We start from the raw sequence: 24169 nt of genomic DNA, 5'->3' as shown, positions 1-24169 counted from the left end.
TTATTACAAGAGTTCTGTGTTTTCATTTTAGAAATTTACAGAGTCATTCAAATTCCTTGAGACTTAATATTTTGGAGTATTATCATTCTGGCCTTGTTTCTTCATACACTGTTTAAAAAATATACTTTATGTATGTTTTATAATCTGACTTTTCACTTAATAGTTTGTGACTATTTTGCCACGTCTTAATACTTTTCTATAACATTTTTGTTGGCTGTATTATAGTCTAGCAGAGCCTGTGGATGTGCCATGATTCACTTAGCTCAACTCCCAACATTACATAAATACTTATAAATAACACTATATTTAGAATCTTTGTATACTATTCATTGCACACGTTTACTATTTTCTTTGAGTAAATTTCCATAAATGAAGTTATTTGCACTTTTTAATATCAAAAAGGGAAACACAGGTTGGTATGGTAAAGCTCTGGACTCTAGGAGTCCAAAGACTTATTAGTTTGGCTATTCAGTTTTTTATTGTTAGTAGAAAGTTAAATAACGTATAAGAACAAACATTGAAAACTATACTCTTATCAATACAAGGTAGTGTTGTAAGTAATTGCCTTATGTGTGATTGGTAAATAAGGAGATTGTTGTTGTTAGCTATCATGTTGAGTTGGCTTCTAAGATCTCATTCTCCACAGGATCTGATTATTGTGAGCTATAGGGTTTTCACTGATGGATCGTTGTAAGTAGATCCCCAGGCTTTTCATCCTGGTTCTGTATTAGTCTGGAGGTAGGGCCTCATTATTCTTCTCAGATAATTTATAATTAATTGAAATAAAATAGGGTGAAGACTGACTTGATTCTTCAGACAAAAATATCTGAAAATACATATTTTTTAGGATCTTTATTTAGAAGTGAATCGTATCCTTATTTGCTAAGACTTTTGTTAGGCCCTCCACTTCCCAACAATTCATATTCCACTTCCCAACAATTCATGTAGATCAGTTAGGCTTGTAGGAGATTTTGAAAGCTTAATTAGCTTGTGTGACACCCTGGTTTTGTATCTGCTGGCCTTTGGTATATTTGTTCTTTTATGTTAGCAGAGCTCTTTTATTAAGGTTAAAATTTTTATGGAGTATTTTGCTTGAAGGAACCTTTCCTATGGAATATAATTTGAAGTAATTCTAACATTGAAAACTTGAACAAATTATTTCTTAAGGGAAAAGAAAGAAACCCTATTTTTATTTGGTTTCTGTATTTGATTAATACATAACATCAGAAATTCTGCAAGCCTACATACTTGATATTTACCTGCCTATGTTTTGAGAAATACTTTTTCTATAATTTGAGTGCTTTACCTTAGTTTGTATGCCAGTTGAATCTGGCATATAATTACTTCTTTTTTCTTCCTTGCTGCTGAGAGGTTAGGCAGGAATGGCACACTAGCCATGTGGTTTAGTAAGTGTTATTATCAGTAGATGAAGAAGTTCACATGAGTATCTGCTACACTTCTCCAAGGGTGTGGCTGTAGGGTCTGATATGGTAAGGGAACCCTAAATCAATAAATTAAAAATTGTTCTAGCAACCATTAAAATTTCTAGTACTCTGGTAGGAGTAAATCTGAAATGTTTCATAGGGTTGCATATACAACTAGGGGCTTGTAGGACTCATTGGAGTGAGTGGTGGGTGGTTAAGGACAAGAGCGTTCTATCTAAAATTACAAATACCATGAAGAAACAAGCCATAATGAATTGGGAAATAGAATAATTTCAAACAGTTGTAGAATAAATATAGGGATAAAAGGAGGATTCAGAACAAATTATGGAAGAACATGGCATTATTTAAAAAACCCAAAAGCCAAAACAGAATTTCTAGAAATAATGAATCACTGAGATTTTCATCTAATGGACAGGTAAACAGCAGATAAGAAATGACTGTAGGGAATTAGTGATTGGAGGAATGTTGCACAAAAGAAATGAAGAGATGGAATGTATGAAAAAGTAGGCATGAATTAGAGAATATATCCAGTATGTTTCTAATAAGAATTTCTGAATTAGAATGGTAAAGAGGCAGTGGTGAAAATTTTTTAAGAATTTAAGGAAAGCATGAGTCTTTTAGGAAGCTTATTAAATCCTGAGCAAGATAAGTAAAAGCAAATCTCAACTACATGAAAGAAAGTAATTCTTAAAGGAAATGAGAGAGAAATGGCAGATTGCCTCAAAGAAATGAGTTGGGTTGACAGCAGATTTCTCATCAGCAGTAACAGGTGCCAGAAGAAAATGAAATATCTTCAAAATGCTGATAGAATAATGGTCAGCTTAGAATTCTGTATGCGATTATTATTTAATGAAAGACAGTACTTTAAACTGGGAAGATAAAACAGTTCTAAACCTGTACTCACCTAATAAAAAAAACCAAACCCACTGCCATCGCGTCTATTCTGACTCATAGCGACCCTATAGGACAGTGTAGTACTCACTTAGTAGCATAGCCTAAAAAACATAAATAAGAAACTGACAATTTACAAGAAGAAAATAACATCCACATTCATAATTGGGAAAATTTAATACACTTCTCCCAAATTGATTAAGTAGACGAAAATGAGTAATGATAGAGCCTATGAACAAAATGTTAAAAACCTGGTCTAGCTTAATCTAATTTCACAAATGTAGAAAATACATTTTTTCATCTCTACTTGAAACAGTCTTAAAAGAAACTAAACTGACCAAGTATGAAAAATAAAGGAAGTTTAAATGAGTAGCGGTCCTCTATAGCACATTCTTTGACTATAGTACAGTAAACTTAAAGAAATAAATAAAAAGACGGCACTCTGCTCCCCTCAAGCCTCTATTTCAGTAGAAAACTTAAAAAAATTCTTAATAGTGATTAGAAATCATGACTAGAAACTGAAAGAGTTGAACAACAGTGAAAGAACTACATGTAAAAACTTGTGTAAGACTATATTAAAGTAATAGTTGGAAATACGATTTAGTTTCAAATACAAGGCAAGGTTTTTTTCTCAAAAAATATTCCCCAGAAAAGGAGATTTCTCTCTCTCGCACAAAGGTACTGTTTAAGAAAGGGACATTGACCTAAAATGCCTGTAGTTCATGTAAGTTTGGAAAGCTCATAGGGCTCACCTGATTTAAAAAAAAAAAAAAAAACCTGAAAAAGTCCAGTGGTGACAATGTGGATGTTAAAATACATTCCTGTAGTACAGATGGAGGAAAAAAAGTTGTCATATTTTATATCAATGATTAGTTGTAGCTTGGGATAAATTGTTAGTGATAATATAATCTGATTCTAGGAGTAACTTATACAATCTAGAAAACTGTGATTCAGAAAGTGGCCTACAATTTGATTCAGACATTTGTATCTAATTTATACGAGTTTGAATAAAAGTGTTCTGTGAAATGAGAGATAAAGCCAACAGTATTTCTGAATTGATATTTTATAGGCCGTGTGTCTTTAACATTCAGATATGCTTAATAAACAAATGTTATGCACACTTGACTATTTTACATATTCAAATGATAACAGTTTATTTAAAATAAATTTCTCTGACAAAATAGGGTCATTTTATATTGGGAGTTGCCTTATATTTGGGCACATTTAGCTTATGACCTTAATGCATGTATTAGAAAAGAAGAAAGAGTGGACATTACTTAGGTAAACTTTCAGTTCTAGGGATTAGAAAGCTTTAGCAAAGCCAAAGCAAGGAGAAGGGAAATAATAAGGATAAGAACAGAAAGTAATAAAAAAAGAAAATAAATAGATCACATAAAATATGCAAACTTTTGGCAAGATTAACCAAGACAAACTAAAGGCTGAAATGAACTGTATTAGGAATGAAAAGGGGGTGGATCATAACGTCAGACGTAGTAAGATTTAAAAAATCATAAGAGAATACTATGAATAACTTCGTGCTATTAAATTGGAGGATTTGCATAAATTGGACTATTTTCTAGAAACATATAAATTACAAAGACTTTCCAAAACACATTTGGTGATGGAGAAGGGATTTAAATGTTTTGACCATGTTATGTTTGGCCAAGCAAGTCTGGAAATAGAGATTTGTGATTTATTAGCTTATAAGTGATGTGTAAAGCAGGTCAGCCTGGAGGCTGTTTAAAGCAAGACCTGAGGTGATAAGAATCTTAACTGACACAGTCGTTGTCGGAATGAAGCAGAGAAGATAGAAGTAGAAGATAGGACTAAAGGACATTTAGGTTCATGAAAGTAGATAGTGTAGACAGACAGGGAATAGGCTAGGAACAAGTTGAGAGATGAGGTGTTTAATATCTCCAACTGAATTTTATAGCCCAGAGTGTGTCAGATAAGTATCTCAAGAGGAAGTTCCCTTATTGGCATGTGGTAGAGTAAAATTTAGGGGAAAAAAACCTTACTTCAACGCATCATTTTTATTTGCACTTGGAGACTTTTCAGTTTTGTTAATTACAACTTCTTTAATTGATTTTTTAAAAAATTTTAAACAACTTTTGCTGTCGAGTTGATTCTGATTCATTGGTATTGAGGTATGATTTATATCCTGTAAAATTTCACCCATTTTATATGTACGATTCTGTATTTTTAGTAGGTTTGTGAAATGTTTAATCTACATAAAAATTTTTTATTGTGGTGAATATATAATAACAGATTTGCCATCTCAGCAGTTTTTTATATCGTCAGTTCAGTGACATCAGGTTCACCATGTTGTGCAACCATCACCAGTACCTGTTTCCAGATTGTCCCATCACCCTTAACAGAAGCTCTGTGCCCCCAAGTAATGACTCTCCCACCCTCTTCCCTTCCGCCCCCGTAAACTGCTAATAGACTTTGATCCCTGTACGTTCATTTGCCTATTCTTAAATATTTCACATAAATGGACTCATATAATATTTGTCCTTTTGTGACTGACTGATTTCACCTAGTATAATGTTTTCAAGGTTCATCCATGTTGTAGTATGTATCAGGACTTTATTTTTCTCTATGATGGTATAGTTTTAAAGCACAGAATTGTATGTTAATTTGATTCTACTCTAATAAAGTTTATTGGCAGAGATAATACCTAGATAACTGATGCACAGGTAACTAATATAGTACTTCTCACTGTAGCTTTCAAATTGGAACGTTAATCATTTCTTCTTGACAACTAATAATGAGTAAGAATTTTAGGTCTTTTGATTGGTTTGTAAAGAAAATTCCACAGTTTTGTTAGGCATTTCTTACTAAGAATATTTAGCCTAAGACAGCATGATGATTCTCTTGGACTAAAGTTTACTTCTCTTGTCTTGGGGAGTAGATAGAATTTAACATTTGTCTTCAGAGCAATTTCTAAATTGATCAGTGAAGGCCACTAGCATGCAGAAAAGTAGCATGCAAGGCGCTAGTATACAGAAATATGACTGTTTTATACACTTTAGGTGAATAAGCTACTCTTACATTTTTTTCTGTTTGAATCTTCAAACTTTCAAGAAGAAAAATAATTTTTTTTTTTTATGTTTCATTAATGAAAATTGCCTTTTGTCCTTGGCAGTGCAGAGAAAAAGGTTGAAATGGTTTCCTAATGTCAGCTCTCTAGAATCTGAATCCACCTATCCCCACCTTACTGTCTCTCTCTGTATCAGGCTGGGTCTAAAGATGAACCTGACTCAAATTAGAGGGAGACAGCATTTTGAGTCCATAGCAACCATGGGTCCTTGCTACATGTTGTCTGTAATTACATTAAAACTTTTAATCGGTAATCAGTATGCTTTACAATATCTTATTTGAGATGCGTGGTATTTTAAACCATAGATTTTAATCTTCTTAAGGAAAGTTACAGTACCTTGACGTAGTATAAGAGTGCTCTGTATTAAATGCATGTTTTAAAATGTTTTAATCTTATATACAAATTGTAGTTAAAATAAATGCGTTGTATAAAAAGATGATAGACCAGTTATGCTTTCTTTTCTTTTAACAGAAGGTGACAACAGAATTTATAAAAGGGCAGAATTTTTAAAGAAGTTAACAAAAAGAGAAGCAAAATGCCGAAACCAGTAAGTGTATTTATTACTTTTGACAGTACTTACTTAAAGTAGCTCTAAGTTCTTTTTAAGAAGCCCTGGCAGTGCGTTGGGTAAGCACTAGGCTGCTAATTAAAAAGTCAGTAGTTCAAACCCACCAGCATAAAGATTACAGCCTAGGAAACCCTATAGGGCAGCTCTCCTCTGTCCTGTAGGGTTGCTGTGAGTTGGAATCAACTTGATGGCACCCAGCAACAACAAAGTTCTTTCTGAAACAAGACAAAACATTATGGTAAGAAAAATATATATTATGGTAGAATTGTTGGGATAATCTGAATTTTGTTTTGGATTAACGTGGCCAGAACACAGTATTAGGTGGGCCAGTAAAAAAGGTCACATTGTAGTCATGGGTTCTGGGATCAGACTGCCTTAGTTGTTATCCTGGTTCTGCCACTTAATCTAAGTGACCTTTGTTAAATTACATCAAGCTCAGCAGCTGTTAATTTCCTCGTATATAGCTCCTTAATCAGGGTGGTATGGTGAGAATTAGATGAACATTCAGTGCTCAGTAAACGGTAACTGTTACTGTTAAGCAGGAGGAGATAATGTGAGATCAGAAGGATCAATGTGTTATTAATTTTCTCATAATTCTTGCTTTGATGCTGGTGATATCTACGCCGAAATTATATGTAATCTTAGATTTTTAAAGAATATATGTTTAATGACTTTACTTAGTTTTATAATTATATGGTTCTCCCAGATTACGGTTTACTTCCATTGCCTTAGGGTAAATGTCCTTTCTTTTTTTTCATCTAACAAAACTGGAGTATTTTTTCAGTGTTTCTTTTGGCCAATAACCTCTTTTAAGAAAACGATTTGGCTGTAGTTACTGGTATTTTCTGGCATGGATATCACTTTGGAATTACTTTAAAGTCTCAGCTGGTAATAAAGTATGCATTGTTGGAGAGATGGATAAAATGAATAAAAATCAGAAAGGAAGAAGTAGAATTTTCTGTTGGTGGTGATATGATTGATTATGTCAAAAATCCTCAGGAAACTACAAAGCAAGGTAGTAGAACTAATAACTGAATTGAGCAAGGTTAACAGGCACAGGCTGTGTAAAAAAAAATTAATTGTATTCTTTATATACTAGCAGCAAAAATTCAAAAATGAAGTAGAAAAATTCCATTTGTAAAAGCATCAAAGACATAAAATACTTAGAAAATTTGCAGAAGCTGTACAAGATCTGTACCCTGAAAACTTGCTATGAGAAACTAAAGACCTAAATATTTGGAAAAATATACAGTGCTTAAAGATCAGAGATTGAATATTGAAATGTCAGTTCTCTCCACATTTATTGGTAGATTTAATGCCGTCCCACTCAGTTGAATCTCAGCTGACTTCTTTGATTAAAACTGATCAGATAATTGTAGTATGTATATGGAAATGTTAAAATTTATATGGAATAGCTAAGGCAAATTTAAAAAGAACACAGGTGGAGAACTTAACACCCCTGGATTTTAATACTTACTATGAAGTTACAAAAATAAGACAGTGTAATATTGGGGAAAGAATAGATAAAAGGATTAATGGAACAGAAATACACCTACACACCCACCCACACACACACATTCATTAGATTTATGAAAAGAGAGCCTTGAAGTTTAATGGAGAAATTAAACTCTTCAGCGAATGGTTTTGGAACAACAGGTTATCCCATTGAATATGAACATGGACCTTCTCTTATAAATTACACAAAAATTAACTCTAAATGGATCAGAGACCTAAATGCTAAAGCCCAAATTGTAAACCTTCTAGAAGAAAACATTAGAAAAAAATTTTGCAGCCATGGGGTAGGCAAAGATTTCTTAGTACACAGAAAGTTTGGAACATTAAGAAAAAAATGAGACTTCATCAAAATGAAGACCTTCCGCTCTTTGAAAAGAGCCCTGGTGGAGCAGTGTTTGGAAGAGCTAAGCTGCTAACCAAAAGGTCAGCTGCTCCTTGGGACCCCGGTGGGGCAGTGGGGCAGTTCTACTCTGTCCTGTAGGGTCACTATGAGTCAGAATCAACTCCATGGCAATGAGGGGGGAAAAGACAGCAATAAAAAATGAAAATAATTGCAATATAAAGTTCTCTTACAACTCAGTAAGTCAACCCAGTTTAAAAAATGTACAAAAACTTTGAACAGCTACTTCACAAAAGAGTTACATTAAAAAAGAAGTTATATTAATAGCCAATAAATACATGAAAAGATTCTTAATATTTTTAGTCATCAGGGAAATACAGATTTAAACTATAGTGAGATACCGCTTTATATCCCTCACAAGGACCAACATTAAAAAGACTGATAATAACAAGTGTCCGTGAGGATGTGGAGCAGCTGTGACTCTGTACATTGCTGGTGGGAATCCTGAAGTTTACAATTGCTTTGGAAACCTGTTTGCCAGTATAATTGAGTGGCAGGTGTTTATTTAGCGTTCCTTAGAGTAAGGATCGAAAACAATTGGATATCAGTAATATTTGTTGCTAATGCATTACAAATTCTGGAAGAAAATGTTTCAGAATATTTATAGTCAGTCATATGGCTTAGTTTTTCCTCTTTATACTTTTTGGGTAAGGATGTAATTAGCCATCCCGCTACCATGAATAAAAAAGAAGTCTATTTTTCCGAAACACTAAGCTTGAAGAAATTTAATTCGGTCTGTGTATCTTACACATCCTCTTGGCCCAGCTTTATACGTAGTATATGTGTTAGTTATCTAGTGCTGCTGTAATAGAAATAACCACAAATGGGTGGCTTTAACAAACAGAAATTTGTTCTCTCGCAGTTCAGGGGGCTGGAAGTTTGAATCTAGAGGAAGGCTTTCTGTCTCTGTTGGCTCTGGGGGAAGGTCCTTGTCTCTTTGAACTTCTGCTCCTGGGAAATCTTCATGTGACTCAGCATCTGTCTTCCCCCATCTCAGCATCTTTTGCTTGCTTGCTTAATCTCTTTTATATTTCAAAGGAGACTGACTTAAGACATACCTTACGTTAATCCTGTCTCATTAACATAGCAAAGACAACCCATTCCCAAATGGAATTATAACCACAGATATAGGGGTTAGGATTTACAACACATATTTTTGGGGGACACAGTTCAAAACAGTAAAAAAAAAAAAAAGTAGATATGGTTAAATTGGTCATATGACAACTTTTGTAAACTTTTTTGTGTGTGTGTGAGTTTTATTATTTTCACTTTTTATTTGTCGTTGAGAATATACACAGTAAAACATACACTGATTCAATAGTTGCTGCATGTACAATTCAGTGACATAGATTATATTCTTGCCCTTTTTTTTTCTGAATTGTTCCTCCCCCGTTAACTCATTGCCCCTTAAGTGTACACCTACTTCTTTGATTGTAATAAAAAGTTGACTTGATTAAAAGTGTTTTGAATACCTCAAATGATTACTATTAGGATCAAATGAAAAGGCTCTTAAAGCTGACTTAGAGCACTTTTTCATTAAACGTTATATTTATGGGTAATATTTGCATTTTTCATAATGTCTTTTATGTTAACAAAATAGTATATTATTCTATTTAAGTGAATTAGTAAATACGTTTTAAATTTTCTCAGTTTTAATTCATGATGTGGTAAGTATCGATAGATATAACCCACATGAACAAAAATTTCTTGTGTGCTTAGTAATTTTTAAGAGGGCAGAGGGACCTTGAGACCATCAAATTAGGGGACCTCTTGCCTAGGGCATTACTATGGTTTGTATAGGTGAAGATGAGTCACTGCCACGTCTGAGCTCCAGCCAGCAGGAAGAGGAGATAGGGCATCGGGAAGCACACTATTTTATGCCTCGGCCCGGAAGTGCCTTATATCACCTCTGCTCAGGTTTTGTTGGTGAGAAATTAGTCTCATGGGCATAGCTAATCGCAGGAGAGATTGAAAAATGTACTGTAGCTCAGTAGGCATGCGCTCAAGTATAATTCTATTGGACTAGAATATTTACTGTTTGAATATTTACAGAAAGCCTGCCTACAAAAAAGCCTGCCTACTTCTGGTTTATATTAATGGTCCCATTATAACAGTTGGCAAAGGAGCTGGTAGTAGCATTAGTATAAAACCAATGCATTCGTATACAAAAGCAAAAACAGAAAACCATTTAAGAAAAATACATTATCAGGTTCACAGTCCTATAATTGAAATGCTTAAAGATAGATAAGTTTCAAAATTAAGAATTTTTTGGATTTTAAAAAGGTGAATATGCAATGTAAACCAAACTTGTTGCCATTGAGTCAGTTGGGACTCATGGTGAACCCTTATGTTGCAGAACAGAACTGCAGTCCATAGGGTTTTCAGTGGTTGTAGTCTTTATGGGGAATCGATTCGACGGCAGTGGGTTTGGTTTCGTTTTTTTAGTCTTTATGGAAGTAGATTGCCAGGCCTTTCTTTCATAGCACTGCTGCGAAAGACCTTTGGGTTAACAACTGAGTGCAAACCATTTGCACCACCTACCAAAACCAAACCCACTGCTGTGCAGTTGATTCCGACTCACAGTGACCCTAAAGGACAGGGTAGAACTTCACCATAGGGTCTCCAAGGCTGTAAATCTTTGTAGAAGCAGACTGCCACATTCCTCCCCCCCCCGCCCCCGCCCCGGAATTGGCTGCTAAGTTGAAACCACCAACCTTTTGATTAGTAGCCAAGCGCTTTAACCATTTTGGCACCAAGGCTCCTTTTTGCACCACCTAGGGTCCTTGGTTATACAGTATATTACGTGTATATGCCATTATAGTATGTTCTGGGGCATCACCTCAAAAATATTAATATTTTTATAGATAAATATGTGAATATTAATTATGAGTGGGATAAATTATTTCCTCAGATAGCCTCACATCATTTCATGTCAGGTTTTTGCTTGAAATTTACTAATAAACTTTAGTTGTAAATGCTTTTAGAATGAATGTCAGAATTTTGGGTTGGGGACTGAAATTTCATTCTGTGTACAGTAGCTACAAACCACAATGATATAGGGAAGAAATGTCTAACAGATGATTAACATGATTTTTATAGAGAAAATTATAAACACTTTTTTTTTTTAATTAGGGTATTCTAGGTAGAAGCCACAACATGTGCAGAAGCTGTAGTTATTAGAATGGGTAAGATAAACATGGGGAACGAGAAGTCTAGTTTACAGTTAAAGTTAAAAAGACAGCTCTGGACCACATCATGGTGAACTCTAGGTGAAGATGCTAGTCTGGGATAAAAATGATTTTGGTTAAGATGTTAAGTTTTTGATGAGGTATCCAATTACAGAGGTGTTCACAGGGGACAATTATTTAAAACAGTTTAGCAAATAATGGCCTATAGTTGAATGTTTTTTGTAAAGTGAATAATTCACTGCAGTGTGAGTAAAACATAGTGTCTGTCTTTTGTGTCAAAAAAATATGGGATAGTGAATGGAATTCAGAGAATTTGGAGTTAGAGCTCAGTTTAAATACCTGCTCTGCCCATTGATATCTGTGCGTTCCTTGAAAAGTAATGGAAACTCTTTCAGTTTCTCTAGAAATGAACATAACATCTCCTAGTACAATTGCAAGGACTAAATGAGAACATGGAAAGCCTATGGTCTAGCATCTAGTATATGTTAAGTAGTCAATAAATATTTTTCAAGACAATTTCATAACCTCTGTTTTTTTCAAATAGATTTAAGATTTCCTGTGATTAAAATCAAATTTTTATCAATCTTTTTTTTTTAATTAATTTTTATTAAGCTTCAAGTGAACATTTACCATTCCAATCAGTCTGTCACATGTAGGTTTACATACATCTTACTCCCTTTTCCCACTTGCTCTCCCCCTATTGAGTCAGCCCTTTCAGTCTCTCGTTTCGTGCCAATTTTGCCATCTTCCCTCTCTCTCTATCTTCCCATCCCCCCTCCAGTCAAGAGTTGCCAACACACTCTCCAGTGTCCACCTGATATAATTAGCTCACTCTTCATCAGCATCTCTCTCCCTCCCGCTGACCAGTCCTTTTCATGCCTGATGATTTGTCTTCGGGGATGGTTCCTGTCCTGTGCCATCAGAAGTTCTGGGGAGCATTGTCTTATCAATCTTAATAAGAAAAATATTAGATACAATTTTGGAGTTGGTCTTTATGGCTTGCATATTATGCCAGTTTATAAGTCAGATTGAAGTATTTTCTCATGCCTAATACTTAAGTACACTGTTTCTTACTGATAATCCCTTTTGTGTTTATTACAGATCAACGTACGAGTAACTACAATGGACGCTGAGCTGGAATTTGCTATTCAGCCCAATACAACTGGCAAACAACTTTTTGACCAGGTATTATTTAACCACACGAAGGGTACCAGAGTGTGAATGCTATTGTGTTCTTCTTTCTCTGTTTTCCTAGACCTTTGTGATAATGCCACAGTGTAGCACTGGGAATTTTTCACAGGACCTATTTAGATATCTTCAGCAGCTGTAAGGATATTCTTTGTTATTCCTAAATTTGTGGGATAGAACTTAAAAAAAAAATTATTAAACAGGTGTTTATATAACATCTGCTATGTAAGTCATTGTAATGGGAACTGAAAGAGATACAGGTATCTTCTACATCGTCCTTGGATCTACTTGTTAGTAAAGATGGTAGTATTAAAAATAACTTCAGTGCCAGTCAGGCTGTGTCATTGCTGGGGAAGATTATAGGTAAACTGCCATAGGAATTTAGAACCAGTAACTATCACTCTGCCAGTGTGGTAGGAGCTTTTTGATTTGTACCTTGAAGGATGGATAGAATTTTAATAACTGGAAATACTAGGACGTGGTTATTGCTGGTAGCAGAAAAAACAGACACAGGAGGCTGGCGTGTTTAGGGAATAGTGCTTGGGTAGAATAGGAACTTGGATCTAGCACCTTGAAGATAATGATTTGCTCATTCAGCAAACATTTGGTGTCTGTTACGTGACAGGCATATCTTTGTGGAGTTACAAAGATAAATGAAGCATTGGTCTCCTTTGCAGTGAACTCATAAAGTAGAGGGAGGGGCAGACGCGTACATAGGTAATAGTATGATTGTGATGATCTTTATGGCAATACCCAACTGAAAACCAAACCCACTGCCATTAAATCATTTATGACTTACAGCAACCCTATAGGACAGAGTAGAACTGCCCTGTAGGGTGTCCAAGTCTGTAATCTTAACGGAAACAGACTGCCACATCTTTTTCTGTGGAGCTGCTGGTAGATTTGAATTGCCAACCTTTAGGTTAGCAGCCAGGTGCTTAAGCACTACATCACCAGGGCTCCTTTATGGGAATACAGAGGAGGGATAATTTTATTTCCTCTAGGTGAAGGTGGAGGGTAATGAGGAAAGTCCTTGGAGACGTGATCTTGGAGCAGAACCTTTAAAGCATGAAGAGGCATTAATTAGGCAGGTAAGGAAGTAGTGTAATGTGTGGAGATCCTAGAAGGAGCAAAGGCATGGGGACTTGTAGGCTGTAGGTAGACATCTAATAGCAGCTTATAGGCTTATCGTGTGCTAGGCAGAGGTTGGAATAGTAGGTTCATGTATGTCATCTTAAGGAACTTGGGCTCTTGATCTTGTCCTTCTCAAACTTGAGTGCACATTAGAATCACCTGTGGAGTTTAAATAACAAGGGCAAAGTTTGGAAACTTTGGAAATCAGAGATTGTGATTTAATTGTCTGGGGCCTACTCTAGACTGTCAGTATTTTTTTAAAGCTCCCCAGTTAATGCTAAATCAGGGTTGAGAACCACTGTTGTAAGTAATAAAGTTTTACTGAGAAAAAGAGGAAAGAGCTTGGTACCCAGAGGCCAAGTGAATAAGAAGGGATGATTGCAAAAGAGAGGAGAAGGTGATGCATCTTGTGTGGCGCGAGGCTTAGAAGAGAACAGACTCACATAGGAGCAGGAAAGCAAAGGTCTGTGGTCAGATTAACTTGATCTTAAAGAGAGAATTTTTACCATTACAGTAATAAATGATGTATTAGATATTTTCGTTTTATTAGATGTCATTCCATCTCTTACTGATCCAAAACCTGATGAAATAAATTTCCTGGAAAGTAGTCTCTTCTCTTGACAAATAGTATACTTAATCTCCTGATTAGGTAATTAATGAACTTCAAAGCTCTGATAAGGTCTTTTTGGAAGAGCTTTTTTTTTTGTGGGGGGGGCGTTGGGGTGTGTGTGCAAATTTTTAAAGCAAAATTATAAGCAGCTGCATATAGGTATTCTACCTTGTGAACTAATACCCACTTCTGTTGATTGCTTTAGCATATGGTCTCTCTATATTCTAAACATAGAATGAAAAAAAATGAACGGAGTTAGCATTTATTGTACTTCACGGCAAAAAAAGCGTTACTCATAGTGAGCAAATTGTGGAAGCCAAAACTAATCAGCAATTAGGTCCTTTTGGTATTAGATATGAGAAATAAAATATTCATAGAATGGTTTAGATAACAGGGAAAATGAAACAGTTTTTTTTATAGTGGTTTAAAAGTGTGGGCTCTGGAACCACATTGCCTGCAGTAGAGCTCTACCTGTAGTTTGAGCTCGGACAAATTATTTACTCTTTTTGTTTAATTTTTCTCATCAGTAAGGAAGATAATAACATTACTCCCTCAGAGGGTTGTTAGGAAAATTAAATGAGAATCTATGCAAAAAACATAGATGTAAAAACCTTATGTAAAAAACAATGTTTGATACTTCGATTATGTATATATTTTTTATATGTATATGTATTTCATATTGTAAACGAAGGTCTTTTTAGCTTAATGAATATTGTTGCTCGTTTGGACTCTCAACAATTTTTTAGTCATTGTTCTGTTTCCTAGCAACTTTCCTTGAGCGTGAATGCAAGGATCTAAAAGCAGGCTTCATCTTGGGTTTGGTGAGTGTGTGAGGCAAGCTGGCAGGTAAGTAGGGTCAGGATCAGGTCAGGAGCTGACCTGGAAGTAGGGGTCCCCTCAAATGAGAGTACATAGCTATCTGAGTCCATGTGTAGCAGAGCCCCTCACTTCTGATCCTTTTAGCTTGAGGCCAGCTGCTGTATGTGGGGGATGGAGGGTACCTCTGGTTGAGTGCTTAAAGTCCTTTGACTTGCTCCCTAGTGACTCTTCCTTAACTCTTCCTCTTCCAGTTTCTGTTTGTGGGATTATACCTCAGGGAGTACTCAAGATGATCTGTTAGAATGCAAGGAAGAAAAATTAATAGGCTGGTTTATATTTTTATCTCTCCTCTCCTAAATTTTTTTTAGCGTATCCTTTATAAACAATAGTATATGCGAATAATTTTTAAATATACATTTATTGTAGTTATATGCATAAGCATTTTTTACGTACAAAGGTATATGATCAGAAATTTTAAGAGTGCTTCCAGAGGAAAAAGGAGTCCTGTTGGTACAATGGTTAAGCGCTTGGCTGCTAACCAAAACGTCAGCAGTTTGAACTCACCAGTGGCTCCGCAGGAGGAAAGACCTGGCAATATGCTCCTGTAAAGATTACCAAAAAAAAAAAAAAACAAAACCCGAAACCCATTGCCGTCGAGTCGATTCCGACTCATAGCAACCCTGTAGGAATTTCCAAGAAGTGCCTCGTGGTTTCGAACTGCTGACCTTTGCATTAGTGGCTGTAGCTCTTAGCCACTGTGTCACCAGGGTTGCCCTGTGAAATCCCGTGAGGCAGCTCTACTTCGTCCAGCAGGGTTGCTCTGAGTCGAAATCTGCCGTTGACCGCAGGCAACAGCTTCTAGAGGAAGTTTTTCCATCACTATGAGCCTGTATATATTCCATACTTTCTAGAAATTTCTCATTTTTTGGTTTTTTGATGGTAGCCTTTTATATTTCCTAGTATAGTTTAATGTTTTTTCTTATTTTTAAGTTTGCTTGTGCGTATATGTATAATTTCAGTTAAGTTTTTTGAGGGAGAGAGTAAAATGAACGGTTCAGTATGCTATCTTGAACCAAAAACCTGGATTAAAAAAAAAAAATTAAGTAAAAAATGTTTATCATTTAAGAACTAATACAAAGTCGTTGTAAAGCTTTAAAAATGTTAATAAACTCTCATCTCTTCTGGGTCATTTCTCTTGTTTTAAATAGGGATCCCCCTCCCCGCCCCGCCACATGCGCTTTTTCTAAGTGTGGGCATAATCCTGGGTATGTGTTCCAGCTCCACCACTTTCTTTACTCTAATGCTTTTGAGTACCTACTACAGACTCATCATCCTGTGAGATGGCATTGATAGTAAGAGGAATAAGAAAATAATCTCCGTCCTTAAATTGTATATAGTCAATTTAACTAAAAATATAGCTAAAGATGATGTGATAAAATAAATGTTCTAATCAAAATGTAAAGTATTGTGGGAACTTCAGGGAACAAGTGGTTGATTATATCTAGAAGATAGTGGAGGCTTCATTCACAGAAGGCATGTTGGTTCAGCTGGGCTTTGAAGAATAAATTATTCAAAAGGTAGTAAAAATACAGAAGAAACATTCTAGGCAGAAAAATAGCATGAGCAGAGGTGTGTAGAGTAGTAAAATTTATGGAATATTCCAAGAATGGTTTCCTGCTCAGTGGCAGTAGAGCACAGAAGATACGGTGAGTGAAAGGAAATGAGGATGTAGTCACCAGCTGGGTAACCTGGGGTATGGCATTTAAATGTGTTCAGAGACCCTTTCCTTATTAGCAAAATGATATTTGCCCTGTCTACTCCCCAGGTAGTTGTAGAAATAAAATAGGGAAGTGAAATTATGATAACTGTGTATCTATTGGAAACCCTAGTGGTGTAGTGGTTAAGTGCTATGGTTGCTAACCAAAGGGTTGGTGGTACAAATCCACCAGGCGTTCCTTGGAAACTCTATGGGGCAGCTCTACGCTGTACTATAGGGTCTCTGTGAGTCGGAATTGACTTGGTGGCACTGGGTTTGGTTTGTTTTTTGGTGTATCTGTTTCCCAAACTGTTCTTGTGATTTGTTGAGGTCATGATGGGAGAAGAGAAGCTGTGAAAAAGTAGATCAAACGGGGATTGAAGTGGCCCTGAAAATTGAGTATAGAGAACTGGAATATAAGTTTTTACAAATGTTCCCTTGTTTAATAAGTTCAGTTTAGGAAAGGTCTATTTCTGTGGCAAAGGAATATACCTGTAATAACTGTGTAATTTTGCTCTTTTGAAGTACAGTGTCACCTAGTTATGATGTATTGAACTAAAATTGACTTTTTTTTTTAAGGTGGTTAAAACAGTTGGTTTGCGTGAGGTCTGGTTTTTTGGGCTGCAGTACGTGGACAGCAAAGGTTATTCTACTTGGCTTAAACTAAATAAAAAGGTAAAATATGATGACATTAAGTTAATTTGCCAGAAAAACATTCCAACCCTCCTCTTGAAATTTTCTGTATGTTAATCATTAGGAGGTGTCATGTCTTTTAATTCAGTAAGATAACATCAACTTTTCATCTTAGAAAAAATACTTTTCCTATATGAAATCTTAGCACTTAAAAAATATTTCTTTAAAGTAGGTATTCTGTATGGTACTTTGACGTGAGTTAAACATTTGCCAGGAATATAAAGATAAGTTGTCAGTTTGGTTTTTAGATAATTTGTGAATTATAGGTCATATTCATGAAATTTAGCATAGAATTTTTTTCTCACCTTTTTTTTAAACTAATTTTGAATCTTACCAACTAGAACCATACTTAGAAATTTCAAATCCTACTTTCTTCCAAAAAGAATTTGAGGTGAATATGTTCAGTTATCATGAAACTAAGATTTTTGTTGATCATACTCAAAATTACTATTCCAGGTGACACAGCAAGATGTTAAAAAAGAGAATCCTTTACAGTTCAAGTTTAGAGCTAAATTCTTTCCTGAAGATGTTTCTGAGGAATTAATTCAAGAAATAACCCAGAGACTTTTCTTCTTGCAAGTTAAAGAAGCCATTTTAAACGATGAGATATATTGCCCACCAGAAACTGCAGTTCTGTTGGCTTCCTATGCTGTCCAAGCCAAGTATGGAGATTATAACAAAGAGATTCATAAACCAGGCTACCTGGCTAATGATAGACTCCTACCCCAACGGTAAGTGAAACATGCCTTCATGTTGTATTTTTAAAAAATTATATTCAAGAAGTTTGTAAATAGAATTTTTTTGGAGATTTTTGGATCAGAGAGCATACTTTCTAAAAGCATGACCCAGCAGCTATATACAGTCTACAGTTACCTAAGTTTTCTTGTACTTTTTCCCTTATTCCTGTAGGATAAGCAGTAAATGAAGGTAGTGATAACTTGGGCTGAGGGAGGATTTCACTGTTACTGCTTAGGAAAAATTCTAACACAGGCACATAGGTGCTTTTATAAATGCTTTTGAGAATAATAATTGGCAGGCTATGCTCCCTCCAAAGGATTACGTTTCTAATTTCTTTAAAAGGCTTTTTCCATGAAATTTTCAGACTCTTAGTCTAGTGTTCAGCTCTTATTTGCAGCAGCTTGCTGCCTCTATAACAATTATTTTAAAATAGCATGGCTTAGGAAGAAAATCATTAGAAAACCTAGATTTTGAGTTCTGTTTCTATCCTTTGCTAATTACATAACCTTAGGTGAATAACCTGACAGCCTCAGGGTCTAAATCTTTAAAATACATGCAGTTTATAGTTCATGACTTTTGTGGTTTATACTTTTAACTATAAAGTGTGATGTAGTGTTAATTGCTTGTTACTTATGAAATCTAGAAAACACAGAATCAAATATTACTTCTAAATATCTCAGTTCTTAATTGTAGTGGCACACATGTCCCTGGTATTACCAGGTACATTATGATCTGTCTTTTAGAACCTGTAAAGAGGTTGTAACTATTCTTAGTCCAAATTTTCGAACTTTTAAAAAATTTCTATGTAAATGCAAAACTTATATTCCTGTTAACTTAAGATTTCAATTTTACACCACTTTCTAGTAGCATTTAAGCTCTTAGCTGTAGTTTTTTTTACTTAAGTACTAAGTATATGAAGCAGGGCTTTGAACTGGTTTGTCCCAGTTCAGTCATGGCCAAGGTAGCGAAACCAGAAGAGACCTGAATTTTTAAAATTTGGGTGAACTGGAACAATAACCGAAACGGGAAAAATTACAAGTCGAAGCCCAGTTAGCAACCTAATCTCCGTGTTGCAAAACAAGAGCAGCATATGCGTTACATAGCAACCAAATCTCTTGTCTCTTGGATTTTGAGCAGAGTTGGAAACAGCAGTGCTCCGTTAAAAGCTGGAGGCCGACACATGCTGCTGTATGTCGCTCTCCACAGTCCTACCAGTAATCCGGTCTCATCCTGCCAATAATCGAATCTCACACGTCAGGCTCCTGAAAGGACTCATTACGCCTCTTCTGTCTCCTGTTCCAGGGCTTCAGCCTGTAATTTTTCTTGTTCAGGGTATTGTTCCAGTTCACCCAAACTGTAAAAATTCGGATTGGTTCTAGTTTTGCTTCCTTAGCCAAATCAAAGCTCTGGTATGAAGAAAGACAAGCTATTTCATGTCCACTTTCATTAATTTATTTTGGTTATAAGCATTAAGATTTATTTTTGGCTAATAAGCTGTACTATATATTGATATAAAAAATGCTGTAGAAAGTGCAATTAAGTATAGTAGCTTTAAAGTTCCATTACTAAATATTGTGCTCTGCCCTTTAATATAGTAATAATAGTTACCTTAGAAGAAAAAAAAAATTTTTTTTTTTAGAAGAAGGTAGAATAAAACATTGTTTATGAAAAGAATTGAGAATCAGGAATGTGAGATACTTGTTAGTTTATATTCTTCTGGTTTTGCTTGCTATTCCAGTTCAGGATACTTTGTCTCAGATTTTTTTTTAATTATTTTCATTGTGCTTTAAGTGAAAGTTTACAAATCAAGTCAGTCTCTCACATATAAACTTAATACACCTTACTACACACTCCCAATTAACTCTCCCCCTAATGAGTCAGCCCACTCCCTCCTTCCAGTCTGTCCTCGCGTGACCATTTTGCCAGTTTCTAACCCCCTCTACCCTCCCATCTCCCCTCCAGACAGGAGACGCCAACATAGTCTTAAGTGTCTACATGGGGCAAGTAGCTCACTCCTCATCAGCATCTCTCTCCAACCCATTGTCCAGTCCAATCCATGTCTGAAGAGTTGGCTTTGGGAATGCTTCCTGTCCTGGCCTAACAGAGGGTTTGGGGACCCTGACTGCCGGGGTCCTTCTAGTCTTAGTCAGACCATTCAGTCTGGTCTCTTTATGAGAACTTGGGGTCAGCATCCCACTGCTCTCCTGCTCCCTCAGGAGTTCTCTGTTGTGTTCCCTGTAAGGGCACTCATTGGTTGTGGCCGGGCACCATCTAGTTCTTCTGGTCTCAGGATGATGTAGTCTCTAGTTGATGTAGCCCTTTCTGTCTCCTGGGCTCATAATCGCCTTGTGTCCTTGGTGTTCTTCATTTTCCTTTGATCCAGGTGGGTTGAGACTCATTGATGCATCTTAGATGGCCGCTTGCTAGCATTTAAGACTCCAGATGCCACATTTCAAAGTGGGATGCAGAGTGTTTCCTTAATAGATTTTATTTTGCCAATTGACTTAGATGTCACCTGAAGCCATAGTCCCCAAACCCCTGCCCCTGCTTTGCTGACCTTCGAAGCATTCAGTTTATTCAGGAAACCTATTTGCTTTTGGTTTAGTCCAGTTGTGTTGACCTCCCCTGTATTGAGTATTGTCCTTCCCTTTACCTAAAGTAGGTCTTACCTACTATCTAATCAGTAAATCACCCTCTTCTACCCTCCCTCCCCCCCTCACAACCACAAAAGGGTGTGTTCTCAGTTTAAACTATTGCTCAATATCTTACAATAGTGGTCTTATACAATATTTGTCCTTTTGCAGCTGACTAGTTTCACTCAACATAATGCCTTCCAGGTTCCTCCACGTTATGAAGTGTTTCACAGATTCCTCACTGTTTTTTATCGATGCGTAGTATTCCATTGTGTGAATATACCATAATTTATTTATCCATTCATCCTTTGATGGGCACCTTGGTTGCTTCCATCTTTTTGCTGTTGTAAACAGTGCTGCAGTAAACATGGGTGTACATACATCTGTTCATGTAAAGGCTCTTACTTCTCTAGGATATATTCCGAGGAGTGGGATTTGCTGGATCGTATAGTAGTTCTATTTCTAGCTTTTTATTTTTTTAAATAATTTTTATTGTGCTTTAAGTGAAAGTTTACAAATCAAGTCAGTCTGTCACATGTAAGCTTATATACACCTTACTACATACTCCCATTTACTCTCCCCCTAATGAGTCAGCCGCTCTCTTTTTCCAGTCTCTCCTTTCGTGACCCTTTTGCCAGTTTCTAACCCTCTCTACCCTCCCATCTCCCCTCCAGACAGGAGATGCCAATACAGTCTCAAGTATCCACCTGATACAGGTAGCTCACTCTTCATCAGCATCTCTCTCCTACCCACTGTCCTGTCCCTTCCATGTCTGATGAGTTGTCTTCGGGAATGGTTCCTGTCCTGGGCCAACAGAAGGTTTGGGAACCATGACCGCCGGGATTCCTCTAGTCTCAGTCAGACCATTAAGTATGGTCTTTTTATGAGAATTTGGGGTCTGCATCCCACTGATCTCCTGCTCCCTCAGGGGTTCTCCATTGTGTTCCCTGTCAGGGCAGTTATGGGTTGTGGCCAGGCACCATCTAGTTCTTCTGGTCTCAGGATGATGTAAGTCTCTAGTTAACGTGGCCTTTTCTGTCTTTTGGGCTCATAGTTATCGTGTGACCTTGGTGTTCTTGATTCTCCTTTGATCCAGATGGGTTGAGACCAATTGATGCATCTTAGATGGCTGCTTGTTAGCATTTAAGACCCCAGATGCCACATTTCAAAGTGGGATGCAGAATGTTATCATAATAGAGTTTATTATGCCTATTGACTTAGAAGTCCCCTTAAGCCATAGTCCCCAAACCCCCGCCCTTGTTCCGCTGACCTTCAAAGCATTCAGTTTATCCCGGAAACGTCTTTGCTTTTGGTCCAGTCCAGTTGAGCTGACCTTCGCTGTATTGAGTATTGTCCTTCCCTTCACCTAAAGTAGTTCTTATCTACTAACTAATCAGTAAATAACCCTCTCCCACCCTCCCTCCCACCCCCTTCTCATAACCACAAAAGAATGTGTTCTTCTCAGTTTATACTATTTCTCAAAAACTTATAATAGTGGTCTTATACAGTATTTGTTCTTTTGCATATGACTAATTTCACTCAGCATAATGCCTTCCAGGTTCCTCCATGTTATGAAATGTTGCACAGATTCGTCACTGTTCTTTATCGATGCGTAGTATACCATTATGTGAATGTACCATGATTTATTTAACCATTCATCTATTGATGGACACCTTGGTTGCTTCCAGCTTTTTGCTATTGTCAACGGAGCTGCAATAAACATGGGTGTGCATGTATCTGTTCGTGTGAAGGCTCTTATTTCCCTAGGGTATATTCCGACAAGTGGGATTTCTGGCTTGTACGGTAGTTCTATTTCTAACTTTTTAAGAAAACGCCAGATAGATTTCCGAAGTGGTTGTACCATTTTACATTCCCACCAGCAGTGTATAAGAGTTCCAGTCTCTCTGCAGCCCCTCCAACATTTATTATTTTGTGTTTTTTGGATTAATGCCAGCCTTGTTGGAGTGAGATGGAATCTCATCGTAGTTTTAATTTGCATTTCTCTAATGGCTAATGATCGAGAGCATTTTCTCATGTGTCTGTTAGCCGCCTGAATATCTTCTTTAGTGAAGTGCGTGTTCATATCCTTTGCCCACTTTTTGATTGGGTTGTTTGTCTTTTTGTGGTTGAGTTTTAACAGAATCATATAGATTCTAGTGATCAGGCGCTGGTCAGAGATGTCATAGCTGAAATTTTTTTCCCAAACTGTAGGTGGTCTTTTTAGTCTTTCGGTGAAGTCTTTAGATGAGCATAGGTGTTTGATTTTTAGGAGCTCCCAGTTATCTGGTTTCTCTTTGTCATTTTTAGTAATGTTTTGTATTCTGTTTATGCCTTGTATTCGGGCTCCTAAGGTTGTCCCTATTTTTTCTTCCATGATCTTTATCGTTTTAGTCTTTATGTTTAGGTCTTTGGTCCACTTGGAGTTAGTTTTTGTGCATGGTGTGAGGTATGGGTCCTGTTTCATTTTTTGGCAAATGGATATCCAGTTATGCCAGCACCATTTGTTAAAAAGACTATCTTTTCCCCAATTAACGGACACTGGGCCTTTGTCAAATATCAGCTGCTCATATATGGATGGATTTATATCTGGATTCTCAATTCTGTTCCGTTGGTCCACGTGCCTGTTGTTGTACCAGTACCAGGCTGTTTTGACTACTGTGGGTGTATAATAGGTTCTGAAATCAGGTAGAGTGAGGCCTCCCACTTTCTTCTTCTTTTTCAGTAATGCTTTAGTTCTCTGGCGCTTCTTTCCCTTCCATATGAAGTTTGTGATTTGTTTCTCCATCACATTAAAAAATGTTGGAATTTGGATCGGAGGTACGTTGTATATATTGATGGCTTTTGGTAGAATAAACATTTTTATAATGTTTAGTCTTCCTATCCATGAGCAAGGTATGTTTTTCCACTTATTTAGGTCCCTTTTAGTTTTTTGCAGTAGTACCTTGTAGTGTTCTTTGTATAAGTCTTTTACATCTTTTGTAAGATTTTACTCCTAAGTATTTTATTTCCTTGGGGGCTACTGTGAATGGTATTGATTTGGTGATTTCCTCGTCAACGTTCTTTTTGTCACTGTAGAGGAATCCAACTGATTTTTGTATGTTTATCTTGTAACCTGATACTCTGCTGAACTCTTCTGTTAGTTTCAGTAGTTTTCTGGAGGATTCCTTAGGGTTTTCTGTGTATAAGATCGTGTCTGCAAATTGAGATAATTTTACTTCTTCCTTGCCAATCCGGATGCCCTTTATTTCTTTGTCTAGCCTAATTTCTCTGGCTAGGACTTTCAGCACAGTGTTGAATAAGAGCGGTGATAAAGGGCATCCTTGTCTGGTTCCTGATCTCAAGGGAAATGCTTTCAGGCTCTCTCCATTTAGAATGATGTTCGCTGTTGGCTTTGTATAGGTGCCCTTTATTATGTTGAGGAATTTTCCTTCTATTCCTATTTTGCTGAGAGTTTTTATCATGAATGGGTGTTGGACTTTGTCAAATGC

The 24169-nt window shown here is 36.4% G+C and overlaps 1 protein-coding gene across 2 annotated transcripts in view; it reads left to right on the top strand.

Annotated features, from left to right (window-relative positions):
* Positions 1 to 24169, top strand: part of RDX (radixin) — an 87069-nt gene that overhangs the window by 12273 nt on the left and 50627 nt on the right. Inside the window, exons 2-6 of one of the 2 annotated variants that reach the window (XM_010595444.3) lie at positions 5911 to 5986; positions 12212 to 12295; positions 13303 to 13389; positions 17197 to 17292; positions 17767 to 18041. In XM_010595444.3, coding sequence (XP_010593746.1) covers positions 5975 to 5986; positions 12212 to 12295; positions 13303 to 13389; positions 17197 to 17292; positions 17767 to 18041 — 554 coding nt within the window. In that variant the 5' untranslated portion in view covers positions 5911 to 5974. The remainder of the gene's footprint in view (positions 1 to 5910; positions 5987 to 12211; positions 12296 to 13302; positions 13390 to 17196; positions 17293 to 17766; positions 18042 to 24169) is intronic. The other variant, XM_003415621.3, reaches the window with a different exon arrangement.

The sequence above is a fragment of the Loxodonta africana genome, chromosome 7 (assembly GCF_030014295.1).
Source record: "Loxodonta africana isolate mLoxAfr1 chromosome 7, mLoxAfr1.hap2, whole genome shotgun sequence".
Taxonomy (NCBI): domain Eukaryota; kingdom Metazoa; phylum Chordata; class Mammalia; order Proboscidea; family Elephantidae; genus Loxodonta; species Loxodonta africana.
This window is presented reverse-complemented; position numbering and strand designations above follow the sequence as displayed.